Source organism: Phallusia mammillata, chromosome 5 (assembly GCF_965637545.1).
Source record: "Phallusia mammillata chromosome 5, kaPhaMamm4.hap1.1, whole genome shotgun sequence".
NCBI classification, from domain to species: Eukaryota; Metazoa; Chordata; class Ascidiacea; order Phlebobranchia; family Ascidiidae; genus Phallusia; species Phallusia mammillata.
Genome location: NC_137256.1, coordinates 2,099,037 through 2,125,240, shown reverse-complemented (window position 1 = coordinate 2,125,240; position 26,204 = coordinate 2,099,037). Strand labels below are relative to the sequence as shown.

The window sequence follows — 26,204 nt, the reverse complement described above, 5'->3', positions numbered from 1 at the left end:
TATCGGGTGTAGTTTTATTGGATTAATGATTTTGTTTTTCTGATATTGAAGTCTTCTACTTGAAGTGAAATCGAAAGTCGGAAGTTCGAACTGATTGTGTTTTTATATCGTTGCAAGTAAAAAAATTGCGTAACTTTTACTGGGGCGCACTATCGCATATTCAACCTCTTGAGCTGCGCAGAAAACTGAGCAGATTGCGTTTCACACACTTGTGTTAAAAATTGAGATCGTTTGTTGACACACAACATGACCTGGATGTAAAATATCTGTGTGTTAAAAAGGTGCCAGCTATGTGTAATTGTGATTTTTTGGCAGAGTAGGTTTCTGTATCAAGTTATGAACAGCAAAATTAAGTAAATGCTGCAAAATTTAACTTGACTTTTTGAACTGATGGCAAAAGAAAAGCAAACATGTGAAACAAGTCTGGGATCAAGGCTCAGGTATTTGAACATTTTCAGTTAAATTGTATTTTACTAAGACTAAATACCTAAAGAAACAATATACATAAGTCCAGTGTGTTTTTTTTAAGGTGTTTTGGGGGACCGAAACGGTCCCCCAAATTTCTCCAGCGGTTTCCCAAATAAGCAAATATGGCTATTTTTTGGTATTTAAATGAAACACTTGCGGTCTCTTACAACTACTTAGCGGTCACCCAAACCAAACCTTAAAAAACCCTGCATAAGTCATTGTTTCACATTGACGCATCCCATGCAAATCCAAGAAATGTCAAAATAACTACTTACTATTTGTATTTTTGATTTTCTTTTTATTTAATAGACAGTTCAAAGTTAAACTTATTTTTTGGGTGTTTTAAGTTTTATCATCTTTCTAGAACAAGTATGGTTTCTTTCTTGTACAGTAACAGTCTTGTACAGTACAGTTTGATGTAGATGAATGAAATTTGCCATTATTTTACAGGAAAGATGTTGCCAAGGTCTTTGATTGTTTTCTCATAGTTTGCAGGCCAGTTGGAGAAGGTAGCTTAAATTGTGATATTTATCGTACAACATCTATCTTAAAACTTATTCTTTTCAGATCCAGCAACTGAATACAAATACCCTTTTGATTTTTCTGACAAGGTAAACTTTAAGAATATTGTGTAATTTTTTGGAGGTATATGGCATTGTTGATGTTATTTGTTCTTAGTCAAGTTTGCTCAGAATTACTAGTATTCAAAATGTTTAATTAATCTTCTACAATTGCAGGAGATTATTCAACAATCGCTTCTGTTCTGTTTTCCATTTGAGAACAAGAATGTCCACCAGTAAGTTGTTGCAAGTGACTGAAAAAACTAAGTCATGCCTATAGTGGCTGCTTTGAACTGTATGGGAACAAGCAAAATCCTGTCAACCATACATATACATTGTTGTTAGTACATACTTAGTTTAATCTTTGGTTAAACACAGGCCAGAACATGCTTGATTTGGGAAATTTTCACCAAATATTCTGGTGCCTAAAAGTTGCCTTGATGTGATTTAAATGGTGTGACATGACAAGGCTTGTAGAATTTTATCTATGCTTTCTGCATTTGTTAATTTGTGTTGTTGTTTCTAGACCTCGTGCAAGTCATTTCACTTTTATTTTCACCGACATAGAAGGAAAACATCGATTTGGATTTTGCAAACTTGTGAATGGTGGAACAAAATGTTTTTGCATATTAAGGTTGGAGTGCAATTCAAAACACATAAAAATGCTTAATTTTCACCACATGGTTATATTGTTTATACAAATAGAAACAGGCAGCACTACACTTCGTATATGTTAGTGTTGTCGACTAGTCAGTGCAGATCATCCTGGTGGGCCCCATAATGTGTGTCTGACGTTTTCTACAACACAATCTCAGTGTTTCCCTAAAGCAGTGGTTTCCAACCTTTTGTGGGTCTTAACCCTTTTATAAACATATTAACTCAAGTCTATAGACCTCATTGTTTATTCAACCCCATGTAGAAGCTAAAGATCTTTACAATTTTTGTTGTGGGACCCTCTGAAACAATATTATCTACCCATTGGGGGTATACAAACCTCACATTAGAAACTACTGCCCTAAAGTGTGTTGTTAACTTTGTGCATAATTTTATATTTGTAGCTTTGTCCCTTGGTTTGAGATATTTTACAAACTCCTCAACTACGCCAGTGAATTATCGTCAGAGGTAAACTCGGATAACCTTACTGCAATGTTGGAAAAACTTTACGAACAAGATGTTCCAGCATCAACAGAAGCGATTCAGTTAAACCCTGTAAGATTATTTCTGATTTCCTCCTGAAAATTTGGCTAAACCAAATTAAACTCTCAAACTGTACTCAATTTCAAAATTGATGAAAAACTTTGACATTAATGCAAAAAACACTGCCCACTTTTTTGAAAAAAAAGCTTACATCTGATATTTTGCTGTATTTCAGTTTGGTTTGGCTTGTAATCACAAGGTTCTGGGTTCTAATCTTCTGCTGGCCTCATGTGTTGCATCAACAAAAACTTATGTATCCCTCATTATTTTGCATTTACCAATTCCATTTGATCACATCAAATGGAAAATAATGTTGATGCACCTGCAAAGCAAACAAATCTACATGACAGAGTAATATTCTGATTCTTGAATACATTAGTTTAGGTTTTGTTGATTATTTCAGACTCTTCTCTTTCATGTTCCTGACCCAAATAACCTTCCTTCAATTCCAGAAAACGTAAGTTTGAAAATATTGATGTCATCATAAAGCTAAATACAAGTATATAAGCCACCTGATCCTGTGTAATTAATATGTATACATTTTATATGTAACTGAAATTTTTGGTATTTTACTGATCAAGGGCATATATTAAATTATTAGACATTAAAACTAAAACAATAAAATCAATAATCGTTTTAAGTAAGCAACCCACAGTGCAGACTGTTTGCTGCTTGTTAGGTTCCATCAGTGCAGCTGGTGGCAACTTTTAGCCAAATGTAGCCACATTATGGCACTCAGTATATTGGGAGTATCAGCCTATGTCTTGTCACCAGCTGCACTGATGAGACCTTATAGGTCAAACAGTGTGCACTGTCTGTACTTACCATGTAATTGCTCCATACTTTCATATAACGTTGTTGCATGAATGAAGTAAATTATGATCCATCAAAATAAAACAACACTTCAAGTGCAATTGATTCCATAGTATTGAATCTTAAAAACTTCATTTAACAAATCTTCTTTACTACTTTATTTTCAGAGAAATATTTCGGAGTATTATTCTGCACTTAACCCTCACTGTATGATTGACATCTTTGCAAGTTTAATGTTCGAACGAAGAGTCATTTTTACTTCGAAAAATCTTGGCACAGTAAGTGTACTGTTCATAACAATTTTTTATGTTTCTTGTGTGCTGAAATTACATCAATTATAAAAAAATGTGTTTAAAAGGTCTAAGGTTATATTGTGTAAAATGCACTAAGTTACATTTGAATTTAGTGACAGTAGTGACTAAATACATGATACAAGTCAAGCCACATTCAAACCTTTGTGAATGATTGATGCTATCAGTTAAATTGTGCAAAAGTATGCGAATTTGTCATAAGTATATAGCAGAATGTCTTACAAAATGTTATTTTATCCAAACAAATTATCGTTATTCACATATTAATAACAGTATATATTCAATTACCGGCAAATAGAAAGCAGTGCCCACATGCTCTACAATGGTGCTGGGTAAATGCTGTGGTGTGAACAGTATGACCTAACATGCCTTACTATTAAGGAAACGGTCAACGCATCAACGTACCTCACACTTTCGCTTGGTCATGTGGTTTCTGGCTTGTGATGCAAATTTATGTACATGATCTCTTTACTGATGACTTATAATTCTTTTTAGTTGACGTCCTGCGTTCATAGTGCAGAGGCATTGCTACGGCCGCTCCATTGGCAACATATCTTCATCCCAGTTATGCCCCCTCATCTACTTGACTATTGTTTGTGAGTAAACTGATGTTAATACTTTGTTACATTCGTGGGAATATACTTGATTGCCAAATATCTTTCATATGCTAATCTTCTTCAATGCTGCCTGGGCATTTCATTTTTTCTTTGTTTAATTGCTTTTAATGTGACCCATTTTAAGTATTTTGGGCTGGTTTGTGTTTTTACAATAACACTAACAAGGCTTTAATAATCATCGGTGTTTGCAATACTAAATAGATTTATAATCTTACATTTAAAATCACATTTCCTTCAAGTTTCTTTATAAAAGAAAAACATGTAGTTAGAATTATTGAACAATTATGTGGGCTAAAACCTAATAAAAGTAGGAAAAACTGTATTACTTGTCTCAGCTTTTGATTTTCTGTGCATTATTTGCTCTAGTTTCTGGTCTATTAGTCACTGCATGCAACGTTGCATGTTATGAAGTCATTGCTTGCAACAAGCAATTGTGTCACCAATTACAACCCACTTTATATGTAAACAAACTATGCATGTGTGTTTGGAAATGTTAACTAAACCCCTTAAAAGCAGTTTAAACAAACATGCTGGCCATGATTATATTGTTATCAGCTGTGCTTGTGACACAAACAAAATAAACTGAAACTGAAACTTCTATGTAAATTTTTGGGTAAACTGTATTATGCTTTAAATTGCATTCTCATTTTTCTTTTGTTATGTTCATTTTCCATGAAGGAGGCACATATCGATTTTTGTTTAATTTTTTGTTTTCGCATTTGCGCTAAGACAGAGTATTCATATCGTTGCACATGTGCACATATTATGTGTTGATACCTAATGTTGTGTAAATTTTGTCCTGCAGTTCACCGCTAGACTTCAAAACATGAAAATGTAGTTTCTTTTTTAAAGCCCTATTGATTGTTTTTAACTGAAGTGAATAAACCAACATTTGATAATAGGCGTTGATTTTTTCTTTGTGTTTTTTAGAGCCCCGATGCCATACCTTGTTGGAATTCATTCATCATTGATGCCGCGTGTTCGAGACATGATATATAACGATCCAGACGTTGTAATTGCAAATGTTGATGAAGAGGAAGTTGAAACTATGCACAACGACGTGGAAAGTATTCCAAATGATGTGGTAAGATATAGATTAGTCTGTCAGATTTTATAGTAGACAAAAGTGTTATTATTTTGATGTGGAATTTGGCACAATATTTATGTCAGTTGTCAAGTTTCAAACACATATTTTATGCTAAACAATAAACTGTTAACTTTGTCATGTGTGTTTTAAGACCATTAACAGAGAATAAAGCATAGTGTCATACAAAGATGATGCTCATATATCGTTTATAACTACATTCATAACCAATGTTTAAAATTACCATAAAAACAACATATCAATACAGTAGTTGTAGAAAAACTATACACAAATCTGTTCTGACAAGCAATATAGTTGTTTATTGTACAGAGTTTCGGCAAATAAAATGGTTTTAAACCGACACCAACATAGACATAAAGTTGGCAACCGTCCTATCTATCCGGAAACTTAGTTATGCGAGAGTTGAACTTTCAGCCCCCCCTCAGCAAACCAGATCTTTTTGGCTGTATTTCCTACTTCCTTCTCAGGCTGGAAGTCGGCTGTGCATTTTGTGACGATGTTGTTGTAAACAAAATGTGTCTCTTGTTTTGTGATGTGCAGAATTAAACATAATTTCAGTTAAACAGGAAATGCTCATGGATGTGAGATTACATGGCATTGTACACAGCATTTTGCACTGAATGCCTGCTTGGGTGGCCAAGTTTTACTGAAAATGGACTCAAAACTAAATCATTTAGAAGTTTACAGGCTATTTAGCACTGTAACATATGGGCAGTGGTGGGATTCAATTTTTTTGTCAGCCGGTTTATCACAAAAGTGATATTTTTCAGCCAGTTCTGTTACAAAAAGTCCAATAAAAAGTAACCAGTAATGCTAACCGGTTCGCTGATCTCATAAAATTTCGTGAGACGGTTGTATAGAACCAGTGCTAACCAACTGAATCCCAACACTGCATATAGGACAAACCAAGAAATCACGTCTGTGGCCGACCAGTTTTTTAGACTTTAAATGTTTGTTCATATAACATCCAAATATAATCCTAAAAAATGACATGTTGTTTAGAAATTTGTAAAATTAATTATTGCTTCTTTTTAGGTTTCGTTTTTAAAATCTCTTCTTCGCAAGCAAAACATTCAAATGGGCACAAACCTGGCGTTGGCATTTCTCCGAACACAAGCTCGCCTGATTGGTGGATTCAAACACGGACTCACATATCCTGAGGGGGAATTCAAGGTCCTCTTCGACGAAGATAAATTTATCGAATCTTACAGGTTTGGTTTATGATTTCTATTGTACACATGACACAACTTATCAAATTAACCACTTGCCTCTGCATGTGATTGATGTTTTAATTTTGTTGTAGTGACGCTATTATTTGTTAGTAGGCTAGTTGGTTCCAGCTTGTTTCACATATTACAGAAAGTTCTCTATATATGCACACAAAACGTTTAAGGGATAGAAATGTTATGTGGTTTATCTGCACTGTTCGATTGCATAACTGTTTATAGTCCTTACCAGTGATTGACACTTTACTACTTTGTATCAAGATATTCTGCATTTTAAAACCTCCAAAAAATCTTCAACAAAATATTTACTTGGTTACGGTATTATAATTCTATTATTTAACTAAATGTTTAACACTGGTTACAGTATTATTTTGAACAAGTTTTGTTTATTGCCAAAGTGTTTGTATTTCTTTTTATATAATGTAAATGTAATAAAAATGGCCTTTCTTCAATGACCACCTAACGATAATGAACAACCAAATACGTTTCAATGACATGTATTTTGTCGGTTTCAGCTTTTTGAGTATCAATATGTGCATGGTTACTCCATTATGCATTTAACCATCTCATATTTCACACAGGTCAACTACTGCGAAGGAATTTGCGAAAACCCTTATCCAGTTGCAGTCGTTCAAGCAATTTATTGACGGTCGATTGGATATGCTCAACTGTGGTGAAGGATTTAAGGACTCGTTTGAGAACGAATGTTCAGTTCTAAACAACATCAGTGAAAACGACCAAGATACTGTGAAAGAATGGCTGAATTCTGCAAAGGTTCGCATAATTTATGCATGAAAAGCTTTCTTTGGTAGCAACATGTGCAAAAAATATATATTTTTTGTGCCAGAATATTTTGCATTAACCTAGAAATGTCTGAACTTGTTCACTAGCAATTTTAAGTCAATTAAGCATTTTGGCACTGTTTGTTAACTAACTGTTCAACAGATAATTATGTGTTACAAAAAGCTTTGTATAAACACTCAGTTATTGATAGACAGGTTTTTTGTTTTCTAAAAATATGTTTTTCTGTCAGCATATTTTTAATTAAAATTTCTTTTGTTTTATTCTTTGCAGAAAGGCGGAAATGAATTGTTTACTCAGTTCAAGAAAAAGGTCAGAATTTTGTTTTTATGCCACAAAACATTTTTTAAACTTAAAAAGTAAGCAATGGAACCATCAGCTACAAAACAATTTGTTTCATGGAAGAAGGCTTAACAGATTTATACTTTGCTTGGACAACTAATTTACTGGTCAATGGTTGGCTAATTGCTGAGAGATTATCAATTTATTAGCTGGATTAAGTTTTATACAGGGTTCCCACGGGTATGGAAAAACTGGAAAGGTTATGGAATTTAAATTTGTATCTTTAAGGCCTGGAAAAGTTTTTGAAAAGCCAACTTTTGCAAAAGTCCTAGGAATTTGAAATTACGTAACGTTTTATATTCGTTGCAAGTATGGTAAATTGGGTACATATATATACCAAAGCCTCTTTTCCATTTTTACTGTGGGGATTGCTCATTTTTTATGGGTCCCCTTCCCAGAAGGGGATATTCTGATATATACTTAAACTAAACAAGGCACATATTAAACTAAATGAGCGCAGTTACAAATATTTTGTGTTGTGTTAAAAGGTATGGGGTTTCAAATTATGTTTGTACCCAAATCTTGTGCATTTTCATGGACTTGGGGTTTAAGAACACCGATCTAATATTGACTTACTCACAGGCGAAGGGCAACATGAAGTTTGCCCGACACAGCATAATTGAAGTCCTGAAACAACAGGAAAACTCACAACAAAATATCAAACCTCTCAATGAAACCACTCAAAGGGTAGGTTTCAATCTTAATAAAAAGTGTACAGTTCTGCTATGTGTTTTGAATGCCTTTTTTTAGTTTGCAAAAACTCACCCGGTAAAATAAACCCGTTTATATAGACCGTTGCTGCCACCTGTAATATTTAAACTAAATGATGCTCTTTCGGCAAATCTATACATTTCTTGTTGAGACAGACTTCATATCAGGGTAATAACTAGGGATGGGCCAAAACTGCAAATATTCTGTTTGGTCGAACACCGAGCATCTCATGTTAAAAAAGGCTTGGTGCATTGTGATGTCACGAACGCTAGTAAGGTCCCCTACGTCACCAGCGGTGTGTTAAGCTGTACAGGCCCCAGAAGTACGATTTTTTTGTCATTTGATGCATTGAAAAAACATCATTTTTGTTCTTAAATACCATTTCGGATACTAGTTATGTATGTTAGCAGGGCATGAATATGCAAATTTAATGCTCTGGTCAGTTTGTGCAACTGCTCGGCTGAGCACCGAGCATCAAAAACAGCCAGGCTTGGTACCGACTACCGAGTACTCGAGTTCTGGCTCGGCTCGGCCCATCTCTAGTAATAACACCCTGATGCTACATTGAAATGCCATTGCAAACAATATTATTTGCCACAATGGCATCATTTAGTGTAATTAAAAACTTCTACTTGTTGAAATTTTAGCTTGTCACAAGTTGTTTAGGAGCATTTTACCCGAAAATTGCTTTTCTGTAAAGGTTTATTTGTTACTTTTGTTTAAAATCCTGTATTTTGCAGATTCGCCCAAGTAGGCCAGAGAGACCTCCACCAATTTCATCCGAAAAACTTCAAGAGATGAGGTAGGATTTGAAATGAAATAATAAAACCTTTCCCACACACACCCACACTGTTTGGGCAAACAGAAAGTTCGGCCTCCCCTTTTGTTTGGAACATTACAATCATTTTATGAAGGGCTCGATATTTGAAATAGTTGTATGACTTGGTTTTATTTCCACGAATAAAATCTACACACACAAAAATGTAAAACATAAAAACTTTGGTTTCACTTTCAGGCAATTAAGGAAGTTTTATGTTTTGTAACTTTTGTGTGTAGTCAGTTGTTTGGTACTCATTGTACTGTGCATATCTTCAAATACTCCGCAACTTTTTTGAAGTTGGCTTTCAACAAAAGTGTTTCTTGTATTGCTAACATGTTTGTAGATCTAAATACTGACAAAACCGCATTATACAGTATGTGAATAATGCCTTGCACAAAACAGTGCTTGGGTTTGAGTTTCCCTTGTTTACATCCAATTTGTCCAATATTAATTGTGAGTAACAAAGAAGTACCGGTCTGTGGACCCGGATTCAATTTTTTTGATTTGTGAAAGATGTGTTCCACTCTACACCTTTGTGTTATGGATGAACATAGAAGTTTTCAGCAGAGACACAATATTATTATTATTAAACCTGCAAAATTTGATTTATATTATTCATTCTGGAGCTATGCAACAACATTAAATTTGTTTTTTGCCAACATGAAATCCATTACTATAATAATCAAACATATCACTTGGGATTGCCTACTACAATAAATTTGTCATGTTGATCTTTAAGCCGTGCTGGAACATGTTTGCCTCCATGCTTGTAATGCACTTGTGTGTTGATTGTTGTTCATGTTTATGTGCATGAAATCATCGCAGTTTTATTTGTTCATTATCAAGTTGAGATGCAGTTCTGTGCTCCTGTAAATTCTTCATGATGACATGTAAAATAGGAGTACATTAAAATATGTACTGTGTCATTTAAGCACTGGCTCACATACAACTGAAATAAAGTCAGCATACCAACCATGCTGCAACTACACCGACTAAGTAACGTATATTAAACATTTTTTTGTTTCATACCTTGATATGAATTATGGAGAATATTTCCATTTGTCTTATTCACCCAGATTTGCGCTCCTCAACCAAGCTATAATTATGTTGTGAAGAGAAGCCAGGTGCAACCAAAGATAATGGAAAACATGCTTGTCATATAGGATTTAGTTGTCCCATAGTATTGCAATCCAGACTCCGCTTATTAGCATGGCCAATTTGTCAAGCTTTGTCTTGCAATTAACCGAATTATGTGGTTTGCCAGATGTTTTCCTAACGAATAGCTAATATTGGGATTTACAAATTGTTACAAACAGATTCTTTTTTTTTCTTCATTTTGTTGGAATATGCCATTATAACAAACTTGTTTGTTGGTGGAGCTACTACAATTCTGTGCAAAAAGTACTGCACAAATTTTTGAGTTTTTGCTTGATGTTGTTTGTGAATTGCTTTTTCCAACCATGCCTGGATAAAAATGCACTTAAGTTGTATTTTCTTTACACTTAACAGTCAACTTGCTGGAGTGAGTCCAAATTAATACATCAGGTGTCAATGAAACACAAGTAAGTCACTAACAAGGCGTAACTTGTGTAGAGCACGACGCCCACCCCCTCCTAGACCACCGCCCCCTAGAACAAGAAGCAGTTTCAAAAAAGCCCACAAGAATCGGTAAAACTGCTTGCATACATTTGGTGGCTTCTCATTCTCTTTGTTTCAGTCACATTTCAAATATTTTTTTGTTTTGTCTGCTTAATGTGATCCTGTTTATGTTGTTGGTTGTTTCTACTTTTTGTTTGATTTTGTTTGTCAGGTTTACACTTTACATTTTTTTTGCCCAATCAGCATTTATTTCACCTGTTGCTCACAAAGCACACAGAATTTGCTGCACTTTTACATGGGTCGCACTCTTACAGCGAACAATACTTCTTTTTCAATGGCATTTGATATACAAGGTGTTACATCTCTTAACACCTTGTTACAAATGCTCTATGCATGTTGGATTCTGTTTTGCCCAACTATGCCATTAAAAGTGTGTGAATTTCTCAAATAACTTTGACATTGTTAAAATTCTTTGCACATAACCATGGAGTTGTCTGTCATTGGCTGGATCTAAAAAAAAACAGGTCATTGTTTGTTTTGCATGTTTTTTGTTCATGGCAAATATATCTCAATCATGCAATCATGAAAAAAAAATCAAAATTTCCTTCAACAAAAATGCCTAATTATATTTTCTCATTTATCCAAATATTTTTTCATTAAACTGCAACAGCAATAATGTTGTTTATCTTTCACGTGTGACGAAGCATTTTAAATTTCTGTTCATATTCACTTTTCAAAAAATGTAGATGGTTTTAAAAAATAGCTCTCCGCCTGTAAAATCTTTTTTACATAAAGAATTGAAAATATTTCTCAAATCCACAAGACTGATGAAAATATTGTTTAAAATTTATTTGAAAAGAAAATTAAATTTTATACATTTTTGTTCAGTCCCACTCGAAAGTACAACACACTTGATCTTGGCGATGACTTGGACGGCTGGAACATGGTCAGTGAACAAGGAACACTAGAGGGAGTAGAGAGGGACCGGAGTTTGAGTCATTTCTCCAACGTCGACGTCAACTTGGTGTCAGAAATGGAAACAGCCATTCAAGATATTGTTAACACTGTAAGTTGCTGTGGAGAAATTTTAGAAAGTTTGTTGGCAAGCCAGCTTTTTAACATTTGCATGATTTTTTTTCTAAAAACAGTTCAATGATGGCATGAGCATTTGCCGAAACCGTTGAATAATAAAGCATGTTGTTTTTACGTTTTCATCCATCATTAAAAACAGTTAGTATTTTATTAAACATTGGCGTGAGTTTACTTTAACCCAACAGAATGTTTGGGGAAGCAATATAAATTCGTTGCATTTAAAAATAAATAGAGAATTAAGCCAGTTAGAACATCGTATTTCAAGAAAAAAATGCCTCTGCTTCACGTATGAACGCAGTCGTCACTTGACCATTTTCTCACTGGTTGGAATTAATATATTACGATGTTAGTTATATTCCGCTGTAAACATTAATGTAGGTCAACTTATTCGTGTTTCGAAATGCAGAGCGACAACGCAGCACGATTTGTTACACCTGTGTAACGTGACTTCTCAAACTGAAAGCGTTAACAAAACTGTTTCAGAAACAGGTTTTGGACATAAAAAGCCCAGCTAAGCAATCGTATTGTTGGTATGTAGAAACTTAACGGTGCGAGGGAACGCTATGTGGGGATTAAAAATCATAAATTACAACAAACAAAGGGCTATTAAGGAAAAAAATGTTGAAGCTTTGTTAAAAGTTTAAATAGTTGGACTCATCCATTTTCCACCTCGTAAAAACAACGCGCAACTCCATGTCAAAAAAAGCCCAATTGGGCACGAAAAGCGCAAACCTGCCCATTAAAAAGCCAATATCTCGGCCTCGCGTATAACTGGACGTGCTATCAAGCAGTCTTTTTGCACTGTGCAAGATATATTTGTATATCATTTGAAAATGTTAGTTATGCAATTGTTGTATCACGCAGTTTTACATCTTGTGGCGGTTAACGACAGGCCCTTCCTGCCGCGACCGGCGCCATATCTTTATTTAACAACATTCGCATGCTGTGAGACAATGATCGCTGACGGAAATGAAACCGTGAAAAATCGACGCACTATTCCAGTTTAACAAATAACATTGTGCCCTATTTTTACTGTTACCAAATTGCATGTGCACATGTGTGGGGACCCATTAGATTATGTTTGCAGAAACAATTATGTTATAAAGTGCCAGGAAAAAGATAGGGACCCAACGAAATGTAGGTGCCAAATTTATATCCATCATAAATATAGTAAATGGTATATGAGGAAAACCACTATTCTAGTTTTTAATATTAGTTTGCTTTTAGTGTCTAGAACAGTGGTTCTTAACCTTTTTGGTGTGGTTTCCCACTAACGTCAATCACCAACTTCGCATTTCCCCCTCTGTTATTTTTATAATCATGTTTTGTGCCCTACGTTAACAAAAAATATTCTTTAAATGAAATAATTTTTGTATACTGCAAGGTATACTGCAATCTTATTTAGTTTAAATAGTGCTTCTGTGAGAGATTAAACTTTTTGGAATACTGAAGAGTCTGCTCTGCTTGCATTAGTCATTCATTGCATCACAATCAACAAAGGAAAGGCTTTTATTCGCGCACAACAGCAAAGTCATTGATGGTTTTAGTCTTGTCTGTGATGTAACAAACGGCCTTTGGATTTGTACATGTCTTGTAACCCTTGGTTAAATTATCAATCTTAAATGTTGTTGCAGAAAATTTTTAGTAAAGTAGCTTTCAACGGTTAATTCAAAGCTGGTTTCGACCATCGAGCCTGAGTTTGCTCTTTTCAAGCTTACATAATTTCCCACCGAAAACATTAAATTTCCCACTAGTGGGAAATTTCCCACCGGTTAAGAACCACTGGTCTAGAAGTTATATTTCTTTGCGGAAAAATCATTTTTACTCCTGTTTGGTTTGAAACCACATTATAAAAGGTGGACTTAAATGTATTTGCAAATACATGTGCTTCAAAAGCTTTAAGACAATTTCTTAAATGACCTTCCAATGTTTTGTTCATTTACCAGAAATCACACATTTCTTTCATTTATCTTTTCAACATTTATAAAATAATTATTATCTACAACATGTTTATCTAACAGAACTCATCAAATGCCAAACATCTGCCACCCGAGGAACCACTGGAAAATAATGTCGATTTCATGTCAGAATTCAGCACAAGACAACCTGGTATGCGAAATGTTATTATTTCAAGTTCAATGTTGTTACTATAAAGTCAAATGTGTATCAGGTGTTAGAGTTTAGTTTCACTAAAAGTAACACATTTTTTCATAATTTTTCAAATGAGTTTTGGGAACAAATTTTTTCATAACTTTTCAAAAACAAATTTGTAATTCAACTGGTATGATGCTGAACAAAATACTAGATCAGGGGTGTCCAACTCAAACACACCACCATGCCAAATTTAGTTTTGAAATATACTTGCATGCCAACATTCGCTACTTTTTCCATACCATGTCGGGCTCAGTTTATAACGTTTTTGTCAAAAAAACGAACACTTTATATAGTGGGTTGTGTAACTTTACTACTGGTAATCTTTACAGAAGTTAGAATAAAGGCCAAGAAGAATCAATAGAAACAAATTTAATTGCGTGATAAATCCTAATGTTTACCATCTGAATTTGCAAAAGCTTGAGTGCCATTTTCAAATGCTCTGCGTGCCACGTGTTGGACACCCCTGTACTAGATGCTTTTTACCAGAATGATAGTGCAAGTGAAATATTTGCGAGCGAGCACACAAGCGAAAACTCACAAGAGCAACAGCGGGATATCATAAAATAATTACAAAAGAACAAAGGCTTTCAGTGAAGAGTTATGTGCACCACAGTACAACAGTGCATAACTACAACAAATTTGTTAAATATGCAACCTTTTGGACGAGATGCTTATTCAGTGTAGCCTGAGTTTGTTAAACCTATTGGGTGAAGAAAGAGAGTATTAAATTAATGCGCATGATAGATTAGCACCAGAAGCTGTTTACTTCAAATTTTAACAGTGGATGACCCATTAGTTTACCCATAGACCTCAAATTGTTAATATTAAAAAGGATACATTTCCCAAAATACTTGATCCAGCAATTTCATACTTTATTGATTGGTACATTGCAAAGCATTGGGAAGTTATTTTGAAACTTTTCATTGGGTTTACACATTATGCACATAATTGATTTGTTGCAGAATCTCCTATTCAGGAAGCCAGTGATGCAGATCTCACATCCAGTGAAAGGTAAATTAATAACCTTGTTCGTTTTTTGTTGGTTGTTTCATTTTTGTTTGATTATTATGTCTTGTCCGGACGATGTTTAATACCATTTGTGTTTTTGAAAAGAAATGTATGTGCCACTTTTCCTTTTTTGTGTGTGTATAAGAAGTGTATTGCCTTGAGTTATCGAGATCATACGTTGGTGGCATTTGTATGAACTTTTTGTGTTTTTTCAGAAATGATTATTTAAATATGTTTCTTCTGCAAAACAAGTCTTAATGATCAAAACATGAAACTAAACTTTTTGTTTTCAAGAAAAAAATTCTCGGTTGTGCACTGTCAGAATTATACAAAAAAGACTAAATACAAAAATTTAAATATGCTTTGTAAATTTCCCTACCAAATTTGTTCAAATCCACAACATATTTTAGATACCAAATAATACCTAATTAATCGTTTCAAATTAAAAAAAAATGTTTTGGTAAAACCATGGTAATTACTTGGTTCTCTGTGAACTTAATTAATTTGGTTTGTTTATAATCATGCATGCCTACAGATTTGATTGAAATGCATGCTGTTTTGTTTTGTGGTTGTTGCAGTCCTAAAACTAGTCGAAATACGTCGCTTAAACGTGCGTCACCTGTTCACAAAAGACCGAGTCTGCTCCTGAAGCCCCTGGAATACAACGATGAGCCCCTATCACCCACATTCCTGTCCGGGACCCCAACTACACCCCTTGTCGATTTAAGTGTTACTTCAACTCCTGAGAAAAAGGTAAAGCTCCAATTCTATGAGACATGTGTATACCACAATGTGCATGTACAGAACCTAGTTGCACCTTGCGTTCACAGTGTTTAGGATTTTAATCCCCTTTTGGCAACTTGTTTTTCCCTGAGCAAGAAACTTTTGAGACACTTGATATCTAAAAACAATAAACTGTTGCAATACAATATGCATGCATAGAACTAAATTGACTAATGTGTTGAAAATTTAATGTGAATGCCGAGTGGATACCACATCTGACTTGTGTTCACAAGGTTTTGGGATCTAACCTTGTCTCGACCACTTCTGTTTCTATTATCAAGAAACTTGAGCTGTACTGCTCCCCTCTAGGGAAACCCCATGGACTGAGCTATATTAAAGTCTCCCTAACATGAAATGAAAAAGATTGGCAATGAAACAGGTTTCTCATTGGCAGACTCATTGTTAAAATAATGCAGTCATGCATTGCCTGCCCAATGAAGATATTATCAAAAAATACTATCACTGATCTCCAAATCACCATTTCACCACACAGTGTTAGAATATGCAAAATTTCAGTCTGATGCTAATAGCAGAAAAGAGTCACATGAATAGAGATGTTGTTTTTGTTTGTTTTTTGGCTTCAAACAATCCTTAGGCTGTACCCCTTTTCTGAGGCCTGAACAAAATATTCAAAAGATTGTTAAAACTATTCTTAACTTTACAGGCTGCCATGGTGCGATCTGATTCTCGTGAACTTTCGAATGACCTTCTTGGTCTCAGTTTGTTTCCTCAAACGACTGAAGCTTCCCAAACCAACGCAACACAGAACAAAGTGGACAATTCTGGGCAGAGTAAGACTTGGGTCACTTTCGACAACGAAGAGGGCAATGCAAAGTCCTTCAACCCTTTCATCACCGACATAGCTCCTGGAATTGTGAAATCAAAGACTGAACATTTGCTGAACACAGCAGTGTCTGACACAAGTACAGCTGGGACGTTGTGCCCAGAGAAGATGTACAACAAAAAAATAGAGCAACGCCATCCACTGGCAGTTACCAGAGCAGCATCTCAGCAAGTGTTTCCTTCAACTCATACTAGTCCGTTCCAGTACCCTTCTGTTGCCACAAGCAACCATCAGAAACCTTCCGGTTTGGCTTATAACCGCACGATGTCGCACGGCAAGTTGTCAACGAGCCACTTCGCTCCATACAGAATGAGCGAACCGACGGCACCGAACAATCCATTCCATTCCAATTCACCAGTGCGCTCCCTGGTTTCTGAGACACAGAGAGCGGATAAACTTGTTAGAACTGGTTCCCTACCTGTTGCCGGCCAAAGTAACATTAGTAGCAATCCTGATTTGTTTTCAGACTTGTTAAGTAATTGGAAAACCAAAGAAGGAATGTAATAATTCCAATTCAAGAGTTTGCTTTTAGTTACTGTATCACATAAACAACATAATTGTCAGGTGTAAAAAATTCATTGTGATTTTTTATTATTTATAACGAAGGGGTATCTGCTAGAAAAGTTGTCATACATTCAACATTTTAATATTCAATAGTTTGTATTATAGTTGTTTGACATTTCTAACTGCTAAACATTCTACATCCCAAAACCTAGAGTTGCAGTTTGATAACCTGAATTGGACAACATACAGTGCTAAATATCGAGAACAGTTACTTAAATAACTAGAATGTGCAATTCTAATCAATTTATTTTTGAATGTGTAGTTAATAGCGTCTTGTTTGAAGAAAGTTTTTTAGTTCACATTTTGATTGGTAAAAAAATGCAAAACAAAATTGCTTTGTGCAATTTACCAATAAATACTAAAAAAATAAAATTTATTAGGAAACTTGCTATCTTTGGTCTTTTAATTTTATTTAAAGAATATTTTTGCAAACCATTTGACCAAAAATGCACTTTCAGATGTGGGGAATATATGTCTGTCATTCATTCTGTTAATGAAGTGTTGTGGTGCAAATGGCCAGTGCTGGTGTAGATTAATTCATTTGAAAATAGATTTGCCAAACAAGGACAAAACTGGGGTCAAGTTTTAAAATTTTGTGCTTGCGATTTGATTCAAATGCACTTTATATGTTAAATATTGCGAAAAGGTAATTTCTATGCAGTATAGTAATTGTTACTGAGCCTAAACTGAATAATTCCCTGAAAACTTGTTAATAATTATTTTACTGGTTAATGAGTTCAATAAAACCCACAAATTTGTGCAGTACATAGTTTATATGCCAAGTACATACAACATTATTTTACTTTTTTTTCGCATCAGTTTATTTATTGTCATTTAAGATGTTTATGTATTTGTGATTTTCTTAATTTGATTGAATTCCCTTTTAGACAACATTTCCTATTTAAGGCACTTTTCTTCCCAATGTAAGTGTTATTTCATTGAATATTTCACTTCACTATTAGTGTAAGTCACGTCACAATTTAAATTTTTCCTGGTGTTTTTCATTGGTTTTTCCTTTTCACCAAATATCTGACAACTGTTCATTGTACTTCTATTGAAGAAAACAGTTTTCTTTTTTTACCATTTCTTCCTACATTGTGTTTATTGGTGGAAATCTAACCACAAAAATAAACTCTACTAAGCCAAATAACTTGTGATGAATTCAAACAATTTAGTTGAACCCACCATCGGTGAAATTAGCTTAACCCAAGTTTGGTCTTGTTCATCCAAACTAGTAACTCAAAATTTATGAAATGTGAATCACAAAATAGTATTTACTACCTAGATGTATAAACAATTGCAGTTCAGTGCAAATTTGTTTTTAATTAGGCTCTGCCGCTAAATATAGTGTTTTTAAATCTTTAATAGGCCAACTAATGTCCACCTAAACACTTATAGAACCCACTATCACCAAAAAAAGCTCTACCCAACTTTGTAGTTTGGTTTATCCACCAGTTAAAATAAAATTTATGAAATGCAAATTAATTTCTACTAAGTAGATGTTTAAACAACTTCAGTTGCTTAGTGCAATGTAGATTTTGATTAGATTATGCTGCCAAATTAGTTGTTTTCAAATCTTTATTAGGCTAAGTAACTTCTGAGGCCAACTGAAAACCTGCTTGCATCTCAAAATTTTTCCTTTCCACAAGTTGCTGCTACTTGTAAAGTCTTTCTGTTGCTTGTAAATATAGGTTCCACCTCTACACATGTAGATATAGTTTATTCAATTGTGTGAGAACAATATCTACTGTGATATTGTGCGCAAGTGGAACAAGGCTCGAACAAGCAACCTTTGTTGCACTTTCCCTGCCACCGGGGTGCGCCAAAATTGTCCTTGCTCCATACCGAAGCACCGTAAAAAAATGAGTGAAAAATCCGAAAGCAAAAACAGGCTGTAGTCGTCATCAATGCTCATCAGTACACAATAAGAAATAGGTTACGGAAATATATCACATGACATGCTCGTTCAGTGGCGGAGCTTAGATGGGTTTTTCATTTTCTGTGAAGCCTGGTACTGGAGCTGGTATGCCATCGGGTGGATTTTGAACCCAAACAGGCTGAAAAATATTGAAACACAAATTATTATTCATTACCACAGTAAAACAGCACCATGTAAGCAGTGGTGGGATTTTTTTGTCAAGCGGTTCTATCACAAAAGTCATATTTTTCGAGCCGGTTCTGTTACAAAAAGTCATATACAGTAACCAGTAATGCTAACCGGTTTGCTGATCTCATAAAATGTTGTGAGACGGTTCTATAGGACCGGTGCGAACCGGCTGGATACTAGACATTTTTAACATACAAACATGCCTTAAGATGGCTTGGCAGCAATAATGGTTATTTTTTGGAAAACAAATTTTGAGGATATATTTTGTTGTAACCATGGTAATGCTTACCGTGGTACAAACTGGTTGGTTGGTTTCTTTGGCCGATATTCTGGATGCACCATAAAGAGCATATGCGGAAAGCCGGTGCCAAAATAGGCTCCATCAGTATGATGATGTCGTGACGACTTTGGTGTGTAGACGTCCTGACACTTGGGGCAATATAATTTCACCATTGCTTCACCAGGGACATCTGAGAGCCCTGAAAGTATTTGAAAATTTGTAGGTAAATTTCAAAGTTTACTATGCTTATGTTACTTGTTCTGTTTGTGACACAAATTCTTGTTTCAATTACCTCTGGGAAGATATGCCCTTAAAGCAAATCGAATTTGGCTATTTAGGGATCAAATAGGGTAAAAACTTTCTAACTGTAAGTTATGTGTATTAGAATTCAACATGAATAAGTTAAAGAAGTGACTCAATTTTTTTTTAAGAGATATACAAAAAACAGAACTACATGCATGCACAGTACTAGGCATTTTAATACAACAGTGAACTGGGTAAAACTTAAGTTTATAAACTCACCTATCGGCAGCATTGGCTGATTTTCGCAATAAACTCGTGAACAATGCCCAAATTCACCCTGCTGGTATTTTTCAAGCTGTGAAAAAAGCAAGTTACATATGCATCATGTTATGATGTGAATGTGATTATTAGATGGAAGTGATTTCATTGATATGCCCCAGGGCCAGGCACTGTGCACATAAACCTATTTACATCAGATTTCAGCACAGTGACAAATAAGATTGACTAATGATAACAGTTCCTGGACTTGACTTCCAAAAAGGTGCCTTTAGTATTAAATTATGTTAGTGTCCTATTAACAAATTTGTAGCTCTTCCAGCAGTTTTTATTATAATATGCCATTGATGTCCCATATGAGATACCTTCATCAGGGTAATGACATAAATTGAAGACACAAAGTTGTTATTAAGCAACAAGGCCATTGAAACACACGTAAAACATTGCTGGAAGAGGTACAAATTTGTTAATACGCTGTGCTTGGCTGCTACAGTTTATCTACATTAGTGTCCTGTTTAAAGCATAATATACCAAATAAGTTCACCTTACAGGATTACCACTTTCATAATTTAATTGGTTTTGATTTAAATTTCATACAGATCAACGTTGAGCAAACAGAAACCTGTTGCCAAGTACCATTTGAGCAATTCCTCTGTTTGTGAGACAATATCTAGCATGGATTAATCCATACAACATCTCAGCAGCTTGTTCAATTAAGTCTGACTGATTTGTATTATCTTCAATGTCATCATCAGGTTCTAAGTCCAGTATCATGTCAAGTGCTTGTCTGGATGAAACAATTAAAACAGATACATGAATTTTATGTAATTATTTAAAATCATGGTGGGTAAAAAACTTGCATATTTTTACATTATATGTAGCCCCACTCTACTGTATCAACACCAAATAAATGTGAATACAGTATGACTTTGCTTTCCCGAAACACATGGTTACCAAATAAGTATGAACATGCTAAAAGTTTATTACATGTAGATTGAACACTGATTTGCTAAAAACTCCGCGCTTTTGGTTGTAGTGTTTTAAAATGTATGTGAGGTTTTGGCTAACCCAAGCTCTTAATATGTGGTGTGAAAAAAAGACAAAAAATGCACAGCTAACAAAACATACAACACATGACATGATGGCATATTTACATACAATTGAATTACTGGTTGTCAATTGAAGGGTTTCCTTATTGCTTCATAGATCTTGGCCATTGCTTAAGTTATTTATCCGTTGCATCAAAACAAACCAATGGCAAAAAAACACTACTTAGTTTTGATGAATTATAAATATGAAATATAAAAGTAATAAATAGTTTTGCTGAAATACAAAAAAAACAAGATTTTTATTGTGACATTTACAATTGTTTTTCTGTGACACAATATTCTGTTGTTTGTTTGTTCCTTTAGGAATGTTAGTCGAAATAAAACAAACAAATACTTGTTTTTGAAAAATGTAAGGTAAAAATTTTGACAGCAAAAATTCACAAACAAGCTAAATTTGTTGTAAACTCCATTCAACACAAACTGATTGGACTTTTTGCATAAATAAATGCAGCCATTTTACCATTCATTTAGAAGTTTTAAGGCTTAATATATAAGTCACTTTAGCACATACACACACAAAAAATATACTACAGATCAGTGAATATACTTTATGACAATATTTCATCGCTTATCGTGAAGTGCATCAAGAAACAACATTAACAAATTTACCTGTAATGCGGTACTTGTTCACCCAGACCTGTTAGATTAAATTTATCCTGTATATAATCTTCATCTACTTCGCAAAAGAACTCATTCCCTCGTAGCCCACAAAACCAAGAGATCCATGACACTTCCTCGGACGAACTCATGACTTCCCAAACTAAAACCCACCACTAATCACGAAGTCTGTTTCAGGTTTTGCTTGTTTTGTTTTTTGTTAAATTAGCATTATTTACAGAATTAGTTTTAAGAGAGTAGTCTGAAAAAAATATAAAACTCAAAGAAAAGACGAACAAAAGGAAATCACAGTGCCTCAACACAAAATACTTCAAACACAGATCGGATCACACTAGAAAGTGTCGGGTATTTGGGTAGACTTTAGTGTACAACATATGTATCTGCAGTTTTTGAAATAAATCTATCATAAGGTTCCCATTTATTTTGACCACAAGTTGTGTGTAGCTAATAATTTAAAGTAAAATCCTCAAAACAAATAAGCAGAGAGCATCACTTAAATAACTCATAGAACAGTTTAATACATAAACCTTTTTCTTTAAATTTATCACATACTGCATTTCACAAAAATTAAATTTGTCTGTAGTAGTACGAACTAGTAGTATATTGGCAAATATATAAACGACACAATGCATAAGCTACTTATGGTTTATTATTTAAAAACATGTTTTACATGCAAATATAAACATCAAAAATGAAAACTTAATCTTATGTAGAAAACGAAGAATTAATTTGATTTGAGCAGCACTGTTAATTTAAAACAACAATCAAATTTTACAATTTGAACACTTAAAAACTAAAGGTTAAGACAAAAAAATAGACAACATTAGTAAACGTTTTATCAGTTATGCAAGTACATAAGTTAGTCGTTACAATAATTACCTCAACAAACAGAAAAATCCACGATGAAATTAAAAACAAATAAACGATTTTAGGGCCTACGTTTATGGCAAGAAAAAATAACAAAAACGTGATAAATGGGTAAATTACCGGTGGATTATTTTTAAGAATAAAACGTTCAGGATAACCTTGCGTAATTCGTTTTACAGCTTTACGATTAAGACTTATATTAGGGTCTATTTTACAAATAAAACCAATAAATCGGAATTTTTACCTTCAACCGCCCACAAAGAGATTGGAAATCGTTGCCACCAACCCGTTCCGGTCACGAACCTGGTGACCTGGATTAGGAAAAATGTTGGGGCGTTCTCTTCTCGATTCCATAACAACTCAAGCATAATCATAAATAATGTTGTTAAAAAAATTGTGAAACAAAACAAATGGGTTCAGATGTTTTTAGTGAAAGCAACGATATTCAATTAAATGTTTTTGTTAAAAAATTAATGCAAAGAGAAAAACGTGGTGTTTAGCGTCACCGGTTCGCACCGGTTGTATGGAACCGTTTCAGGAAAACTTTATGAGATCAGCGAACCGGTTAACATTACTGGTTACTGTCAAGGGACTTTTTGTAACAGAACCGGCTGAAGAATATGAGTTTGTGATAGAACCGGCTGACGAAAATCTAATTCCACCATTGGTTATGTCTTTTTAGACTTTGCGATGACATTTAGTAGTGTTTACCGTATGCAAAATAATTCTAAACATGATTATCGCGCAGTAGAAAGTTACGCCAAGATCTATGCACAGATTTTGTTAAAGTATAATTATTTGTACAATTTGGCCTGAAACAATTCGTTTAAAAAGTAAGAAGTAAGGTTCAAATTTGGTTGTTTCAAAAAAATTGAATCTGAGCGGCAATAAATGCGCGTAGGTCTCATGGGATCTGAGTTTTGTTTTTGTTTTGGGCTCGTGACAACACTAGCATGCATGAGTAAAGTCGTAAAGCAAAACAGACTGAGTAAATTGCATCACATTGTCAGATAAAGTGTAAATGTTTGCAGCCGAATGGCGTGTCTGTTTATTTTAGATACTTTGCTGAGGTCATTGTTGTGCATTGGTTTGTTAAAATGCAAGACTTGCTTCAAATTAGACCTTACATTTGTGGATTGCATTTTTTACTACCCTTTTAATGTGCACTTATTGTGTACATACATATATTGTTCTGTTTTGAGGCGAGGTATTTGCATTGAAATAAATTTCTTATTTTGGTTAAAGCTTTTCGAAAATTGCACTCATTAGATTTTTGCTCCTATAAAACATGCCTAATACACAAATGATGTTTTTTGTTTGTCAAAATTCAATATAATTGTTTAGGTCTGTACATTTTTGCATTTACAGCAAAATTCTAAATCAACTGTTAAACCACTAAAGTAAAGCCAAAATTATTTTGCAAAATCTCAAGTTGTTAGTTTAAAAAAAATACTTTCAATCCTTTATGACAAACTGTTTGTTGAAATTTGGTTATGATAATAAAATTGTAACTTGTCTAAGCTGTATTCCAGCAAACTGATGTATTCTTATGGCATTGTATTCACTATTTAACTATATTTAATAGTTTTGCAGCTGTTTAGGTCTCTTTTCATTATCAGTTTGAAGGAATTTACCAAAAATTGCTGGTATTTCATTAAATTGTGTGAATAAAACTGATTGCAAAATTCAAATATTTGATCATATTTGTACTAAATCAAATATTTATTATAGTACTTTATGCTTATAGTACATTTTTAAATGTGGATTTTCTAAAAATCATAAACATTGTTTGAAACATATTACTTTGATTTTAACTTTTGTTAATTAATTTTCTGTGGAAATATTTGGATTTGTAAAACAATTGGAAATAAGTCAACTAACAAGCATACTAGGAACCAGTTGTCCGTATTTTGTTGTGTCACAAACAACCATTGTCAGCATAGTATACCAGATTATGACAGGAAAAGTAATATCCCTGACAATCAATTCAGGACATAATAATTGCTATTGACGTGTAACAGTAGACGTTATTGCAACAACAACACTTTGTGGCAATACCCGAACATCTTTGGAAGAATCAAGCGTATATTATGTTCTGTGTTAACTATACACGTTCTTTCGTCTCGTATCAAGTTCCATGCACTCATATTGCTTCCAGGCTATTGTTTAATTCCCATGTTAAAGCCATATATTCAATAACTTGTGCTATTCGATATCAAAGAAGCTTACGGGGCATGCCATGTCGTGCTTTACTTAGTGACTTACGCCTGTTTTCGTATCCGAACTGCTATTGTAAAACGCAAGTCGTTACGGAGGCAAAGGCTGTGGTGTCGCCAAAGGTCATTTAAACGCTTTGTCAAGCGACAATGAATAAGATTTAGTTGTGGCAAGCTATTTAAACCCATACAAGCTATTGTCTGTCCCTGTGTATTGATTCTTTGTACTTTGCTTTATAAACCTGTTGGGATTTCGTGTTTGTGAAATAATTGCGTTGATATGCTACGAACGATAGCGTTGGCTGATCTGAGGTATGTCTGGTAGTTACTTCGCTTTTGTTTGCTTGAAAGATGAGTGCAGCAATCGAATATTTGAACCGGCGTTATGTTGTTACGATGCTTTGTGGACAGCTATCGATTCGGCTTTACGTAATTTAGTTAAAATGTGTTCAATAGTGTAACTTTTTAAGTTGCGCTAGCTTTTCACAAACAAACAGAACAACTTGATAACGCGTGTGGTTTAGGAAATTGGTCAGAAAACGGCACTTAGTTGAGAAACAACGAATCTATCTAGCAGCGTATCTGCTACACGCCAACGTAAACAGAAACTATTTAACCCGAAGAGGAACTAAAGAATAAAAGCAGACAAAAAAGAAAGGTTTGCTAGATAAACTTTAGGCGACATTGCCAGGCAGGGATTTGTGGACAATGTTCTAGTCAGATGACAATATTGTTTTTTGATAAAACAGGAAACATTAGTTTTAGTTCTAAACACAGACTTTCTGGGCCAAAACCTGTTTGACTGTTGTATACTTAAGACAACAACATTTATGTAAAGCAACTTCAATTGTTTCTTATTAGAAGTACCACAAAACGTTACTTTTCTGTCACTGTTCAGTTCAAATACTCTCTTTTCTGTCCACGATTATTTTTGGCTTTAAAGTGACGTTCCAACCGAAATATGACAGTTTGTCTTAAAAGTTGCAGGGAGTTTCTGGCCAATCGCCGCCGGTCGTGGAAAACTAATCAATATATAGAACATGTTTCAATATATTCGACTCTGTGTTCATTTTGTGCTACTTAAACGGTTGCGGCGCAATTGCACTGTTTTAAACTCATGTGGACTTGTCGATAAATGTATTTTCCGTATATTTTATTAAGATGTGGGCTACTACCAAAGGATATTGGCTGTTACAATGATACAAAAATAATGATAATACTGCTTTGTTTGTTTATTTTATTTTTGTGGGAGATGTAACAGTATTTTGTGTGTAGGAATCGAAAATAAAATAATGTAAGGGACTTTATTTTGTTTGGTTAAATATGTTAAATATGCGTGTTATTGTACTATTGACATTTTATGTCTTGGTTTTTATTGCGATTAGAAAGAGTTCAATTTTACGTTCACTAAAAAAATTGGTCGAGATTGTGTTTTTAAGAGTTGATATTCAGTTTAGTTTTGCTCACCAACAC

The 26,204-nt window shown here is 34.3% G+C and overlaps 2 protein-coding genes across 4 annotated transcripts; one reads left to right on the top strand and one right to left on the bottom strand.

Annotated features, from left to right (window-relative positions):
* Window positions 1-293: 293 nt before the first annotated feature.
* On the top strand, window positions 294-18,166 carry LOC145228922 (uncharacterized). Of its 3 annotated transcripts, none has more exons than XM_080094139.1 (21): window positions 294-440; window positions 919-977; window positions 1,036-1,079; window positions 1,206-1,264; window positions 1,555-1,662; window positions 2,087-2,237; window positions 2,629-2,682; window positions 3,206-3,316; window positions 3,845-3,945; window positions 4,897-5,050; window positions 6,107-6,282; window positions 6,879-7,071; window positions 7,372-7,410; window positions 8,023-8,127; window positions 8,892-8,953; window positions 10,565-10,639; window positions 11,459-11,636; window positions 13,684-13,771; window positions 14,779-14,827; window positions 15,457-15,577; window positions 16,272-18,166. In XM_080094139.1, exons 1-21 carry the CDS (start codon window positions 391-393, stop codon window positions 16,953-16,955), a joined length of 2,661 nt encoding a protein of 886 aa, XP_079950265.1. In that variant the 5' UTR covers window positions 294-390; the 3' UTR covers window positions 16,956-18,166. The 3 variants fall into 3 exon arrangements, with proteins under 3 accessions (XP_079950265.1, XP_079950263.1, XP_079950266.1); XM_080094137.1 differs by having other exon boundaries at window positions 15,403-15,577; XM_080094140.1 differs by lacking the exon at window positions 10,565-10,639 and having other exon boundaries at window positions 15,403-15,577.
* A 550-nt stretch (window positions 18,167-18,716) lies between these two features.
* LOC145230202 (casein kinase II subunit beta) lies at window positions 18,717-22,799 on the bottom strand. The gene is made up of 6 exons (XM_080095591.1): window positions 22,760-22,799; window positions 21,640-21,889; window positions 20,558-20,708; window positions 19,925-20,000; window positions 19,412-19,601; window positions 18,717-19,072 (listed from the first exon to the last, which is right to left on the bottom strand). The coding sequence occupies exons 2-6, from the start codon at window positions 21,777-21,779 to the stop codon at window positions 18,982-18,984; spliced, it is 648 nt and encodes a 215-aa protein (XP_079951717.1). The 5' UTR covers window positions 21,780-21,889; window positions 22,760-22,799; the 3' UTR covers window positions 18,717-18,981.
* Window positions 22,800-26,204: the final 3,405 nt, after the last annotated feature.

Excerpts from the sequence above, each read along its gene's own strand:
- LOC145230202 (XM_080095591.1), bottom strand. The coding sequence starts at position 21,779 with ATGAGTTCGTCCGAGGAAGTGTCATGGATCTCTTGGTTTTGTGGGCTA. Across the intron at positions 20,001-20,557 it reads ACAGAGGAATTGCTCAAATG|CTTGAAAAATACCAGCAGGG; the intron begins GTACTTGGCAAC and ends CTTTTTTCACAG. Across the intron at positions 19,602-19,924 it reads TCAGCCAATGCTGCCGATAG|GGCTCTCAGATGTCCCTGGT; the intron begins GTGAGTTTATAA and ends AAATACTTTCAG.
- LOC145228922 (XM_080094137.1), top strand. The coding sequence starts at position 391 with ATGGCAAAAGAAAAGCAAACATGTGAAACAAGTCTGGGATCAAGGCTC. Across the intron at positions 6,283-6,878 it reads AAATTTATCGAATCTTACAG|GTCAACTACTGCGAAGGAAT; the intron begins GTTTGGTTTATG and ends TATTTCACACAG. Across the intron at positions 7,411-8,022 it reads TTACTCAGTTCAAGAAAAAG|GCGAAGGGCAACATGAAGTT; the intron begins GTCAGAATTTTG and ends ACTTACTCACAG.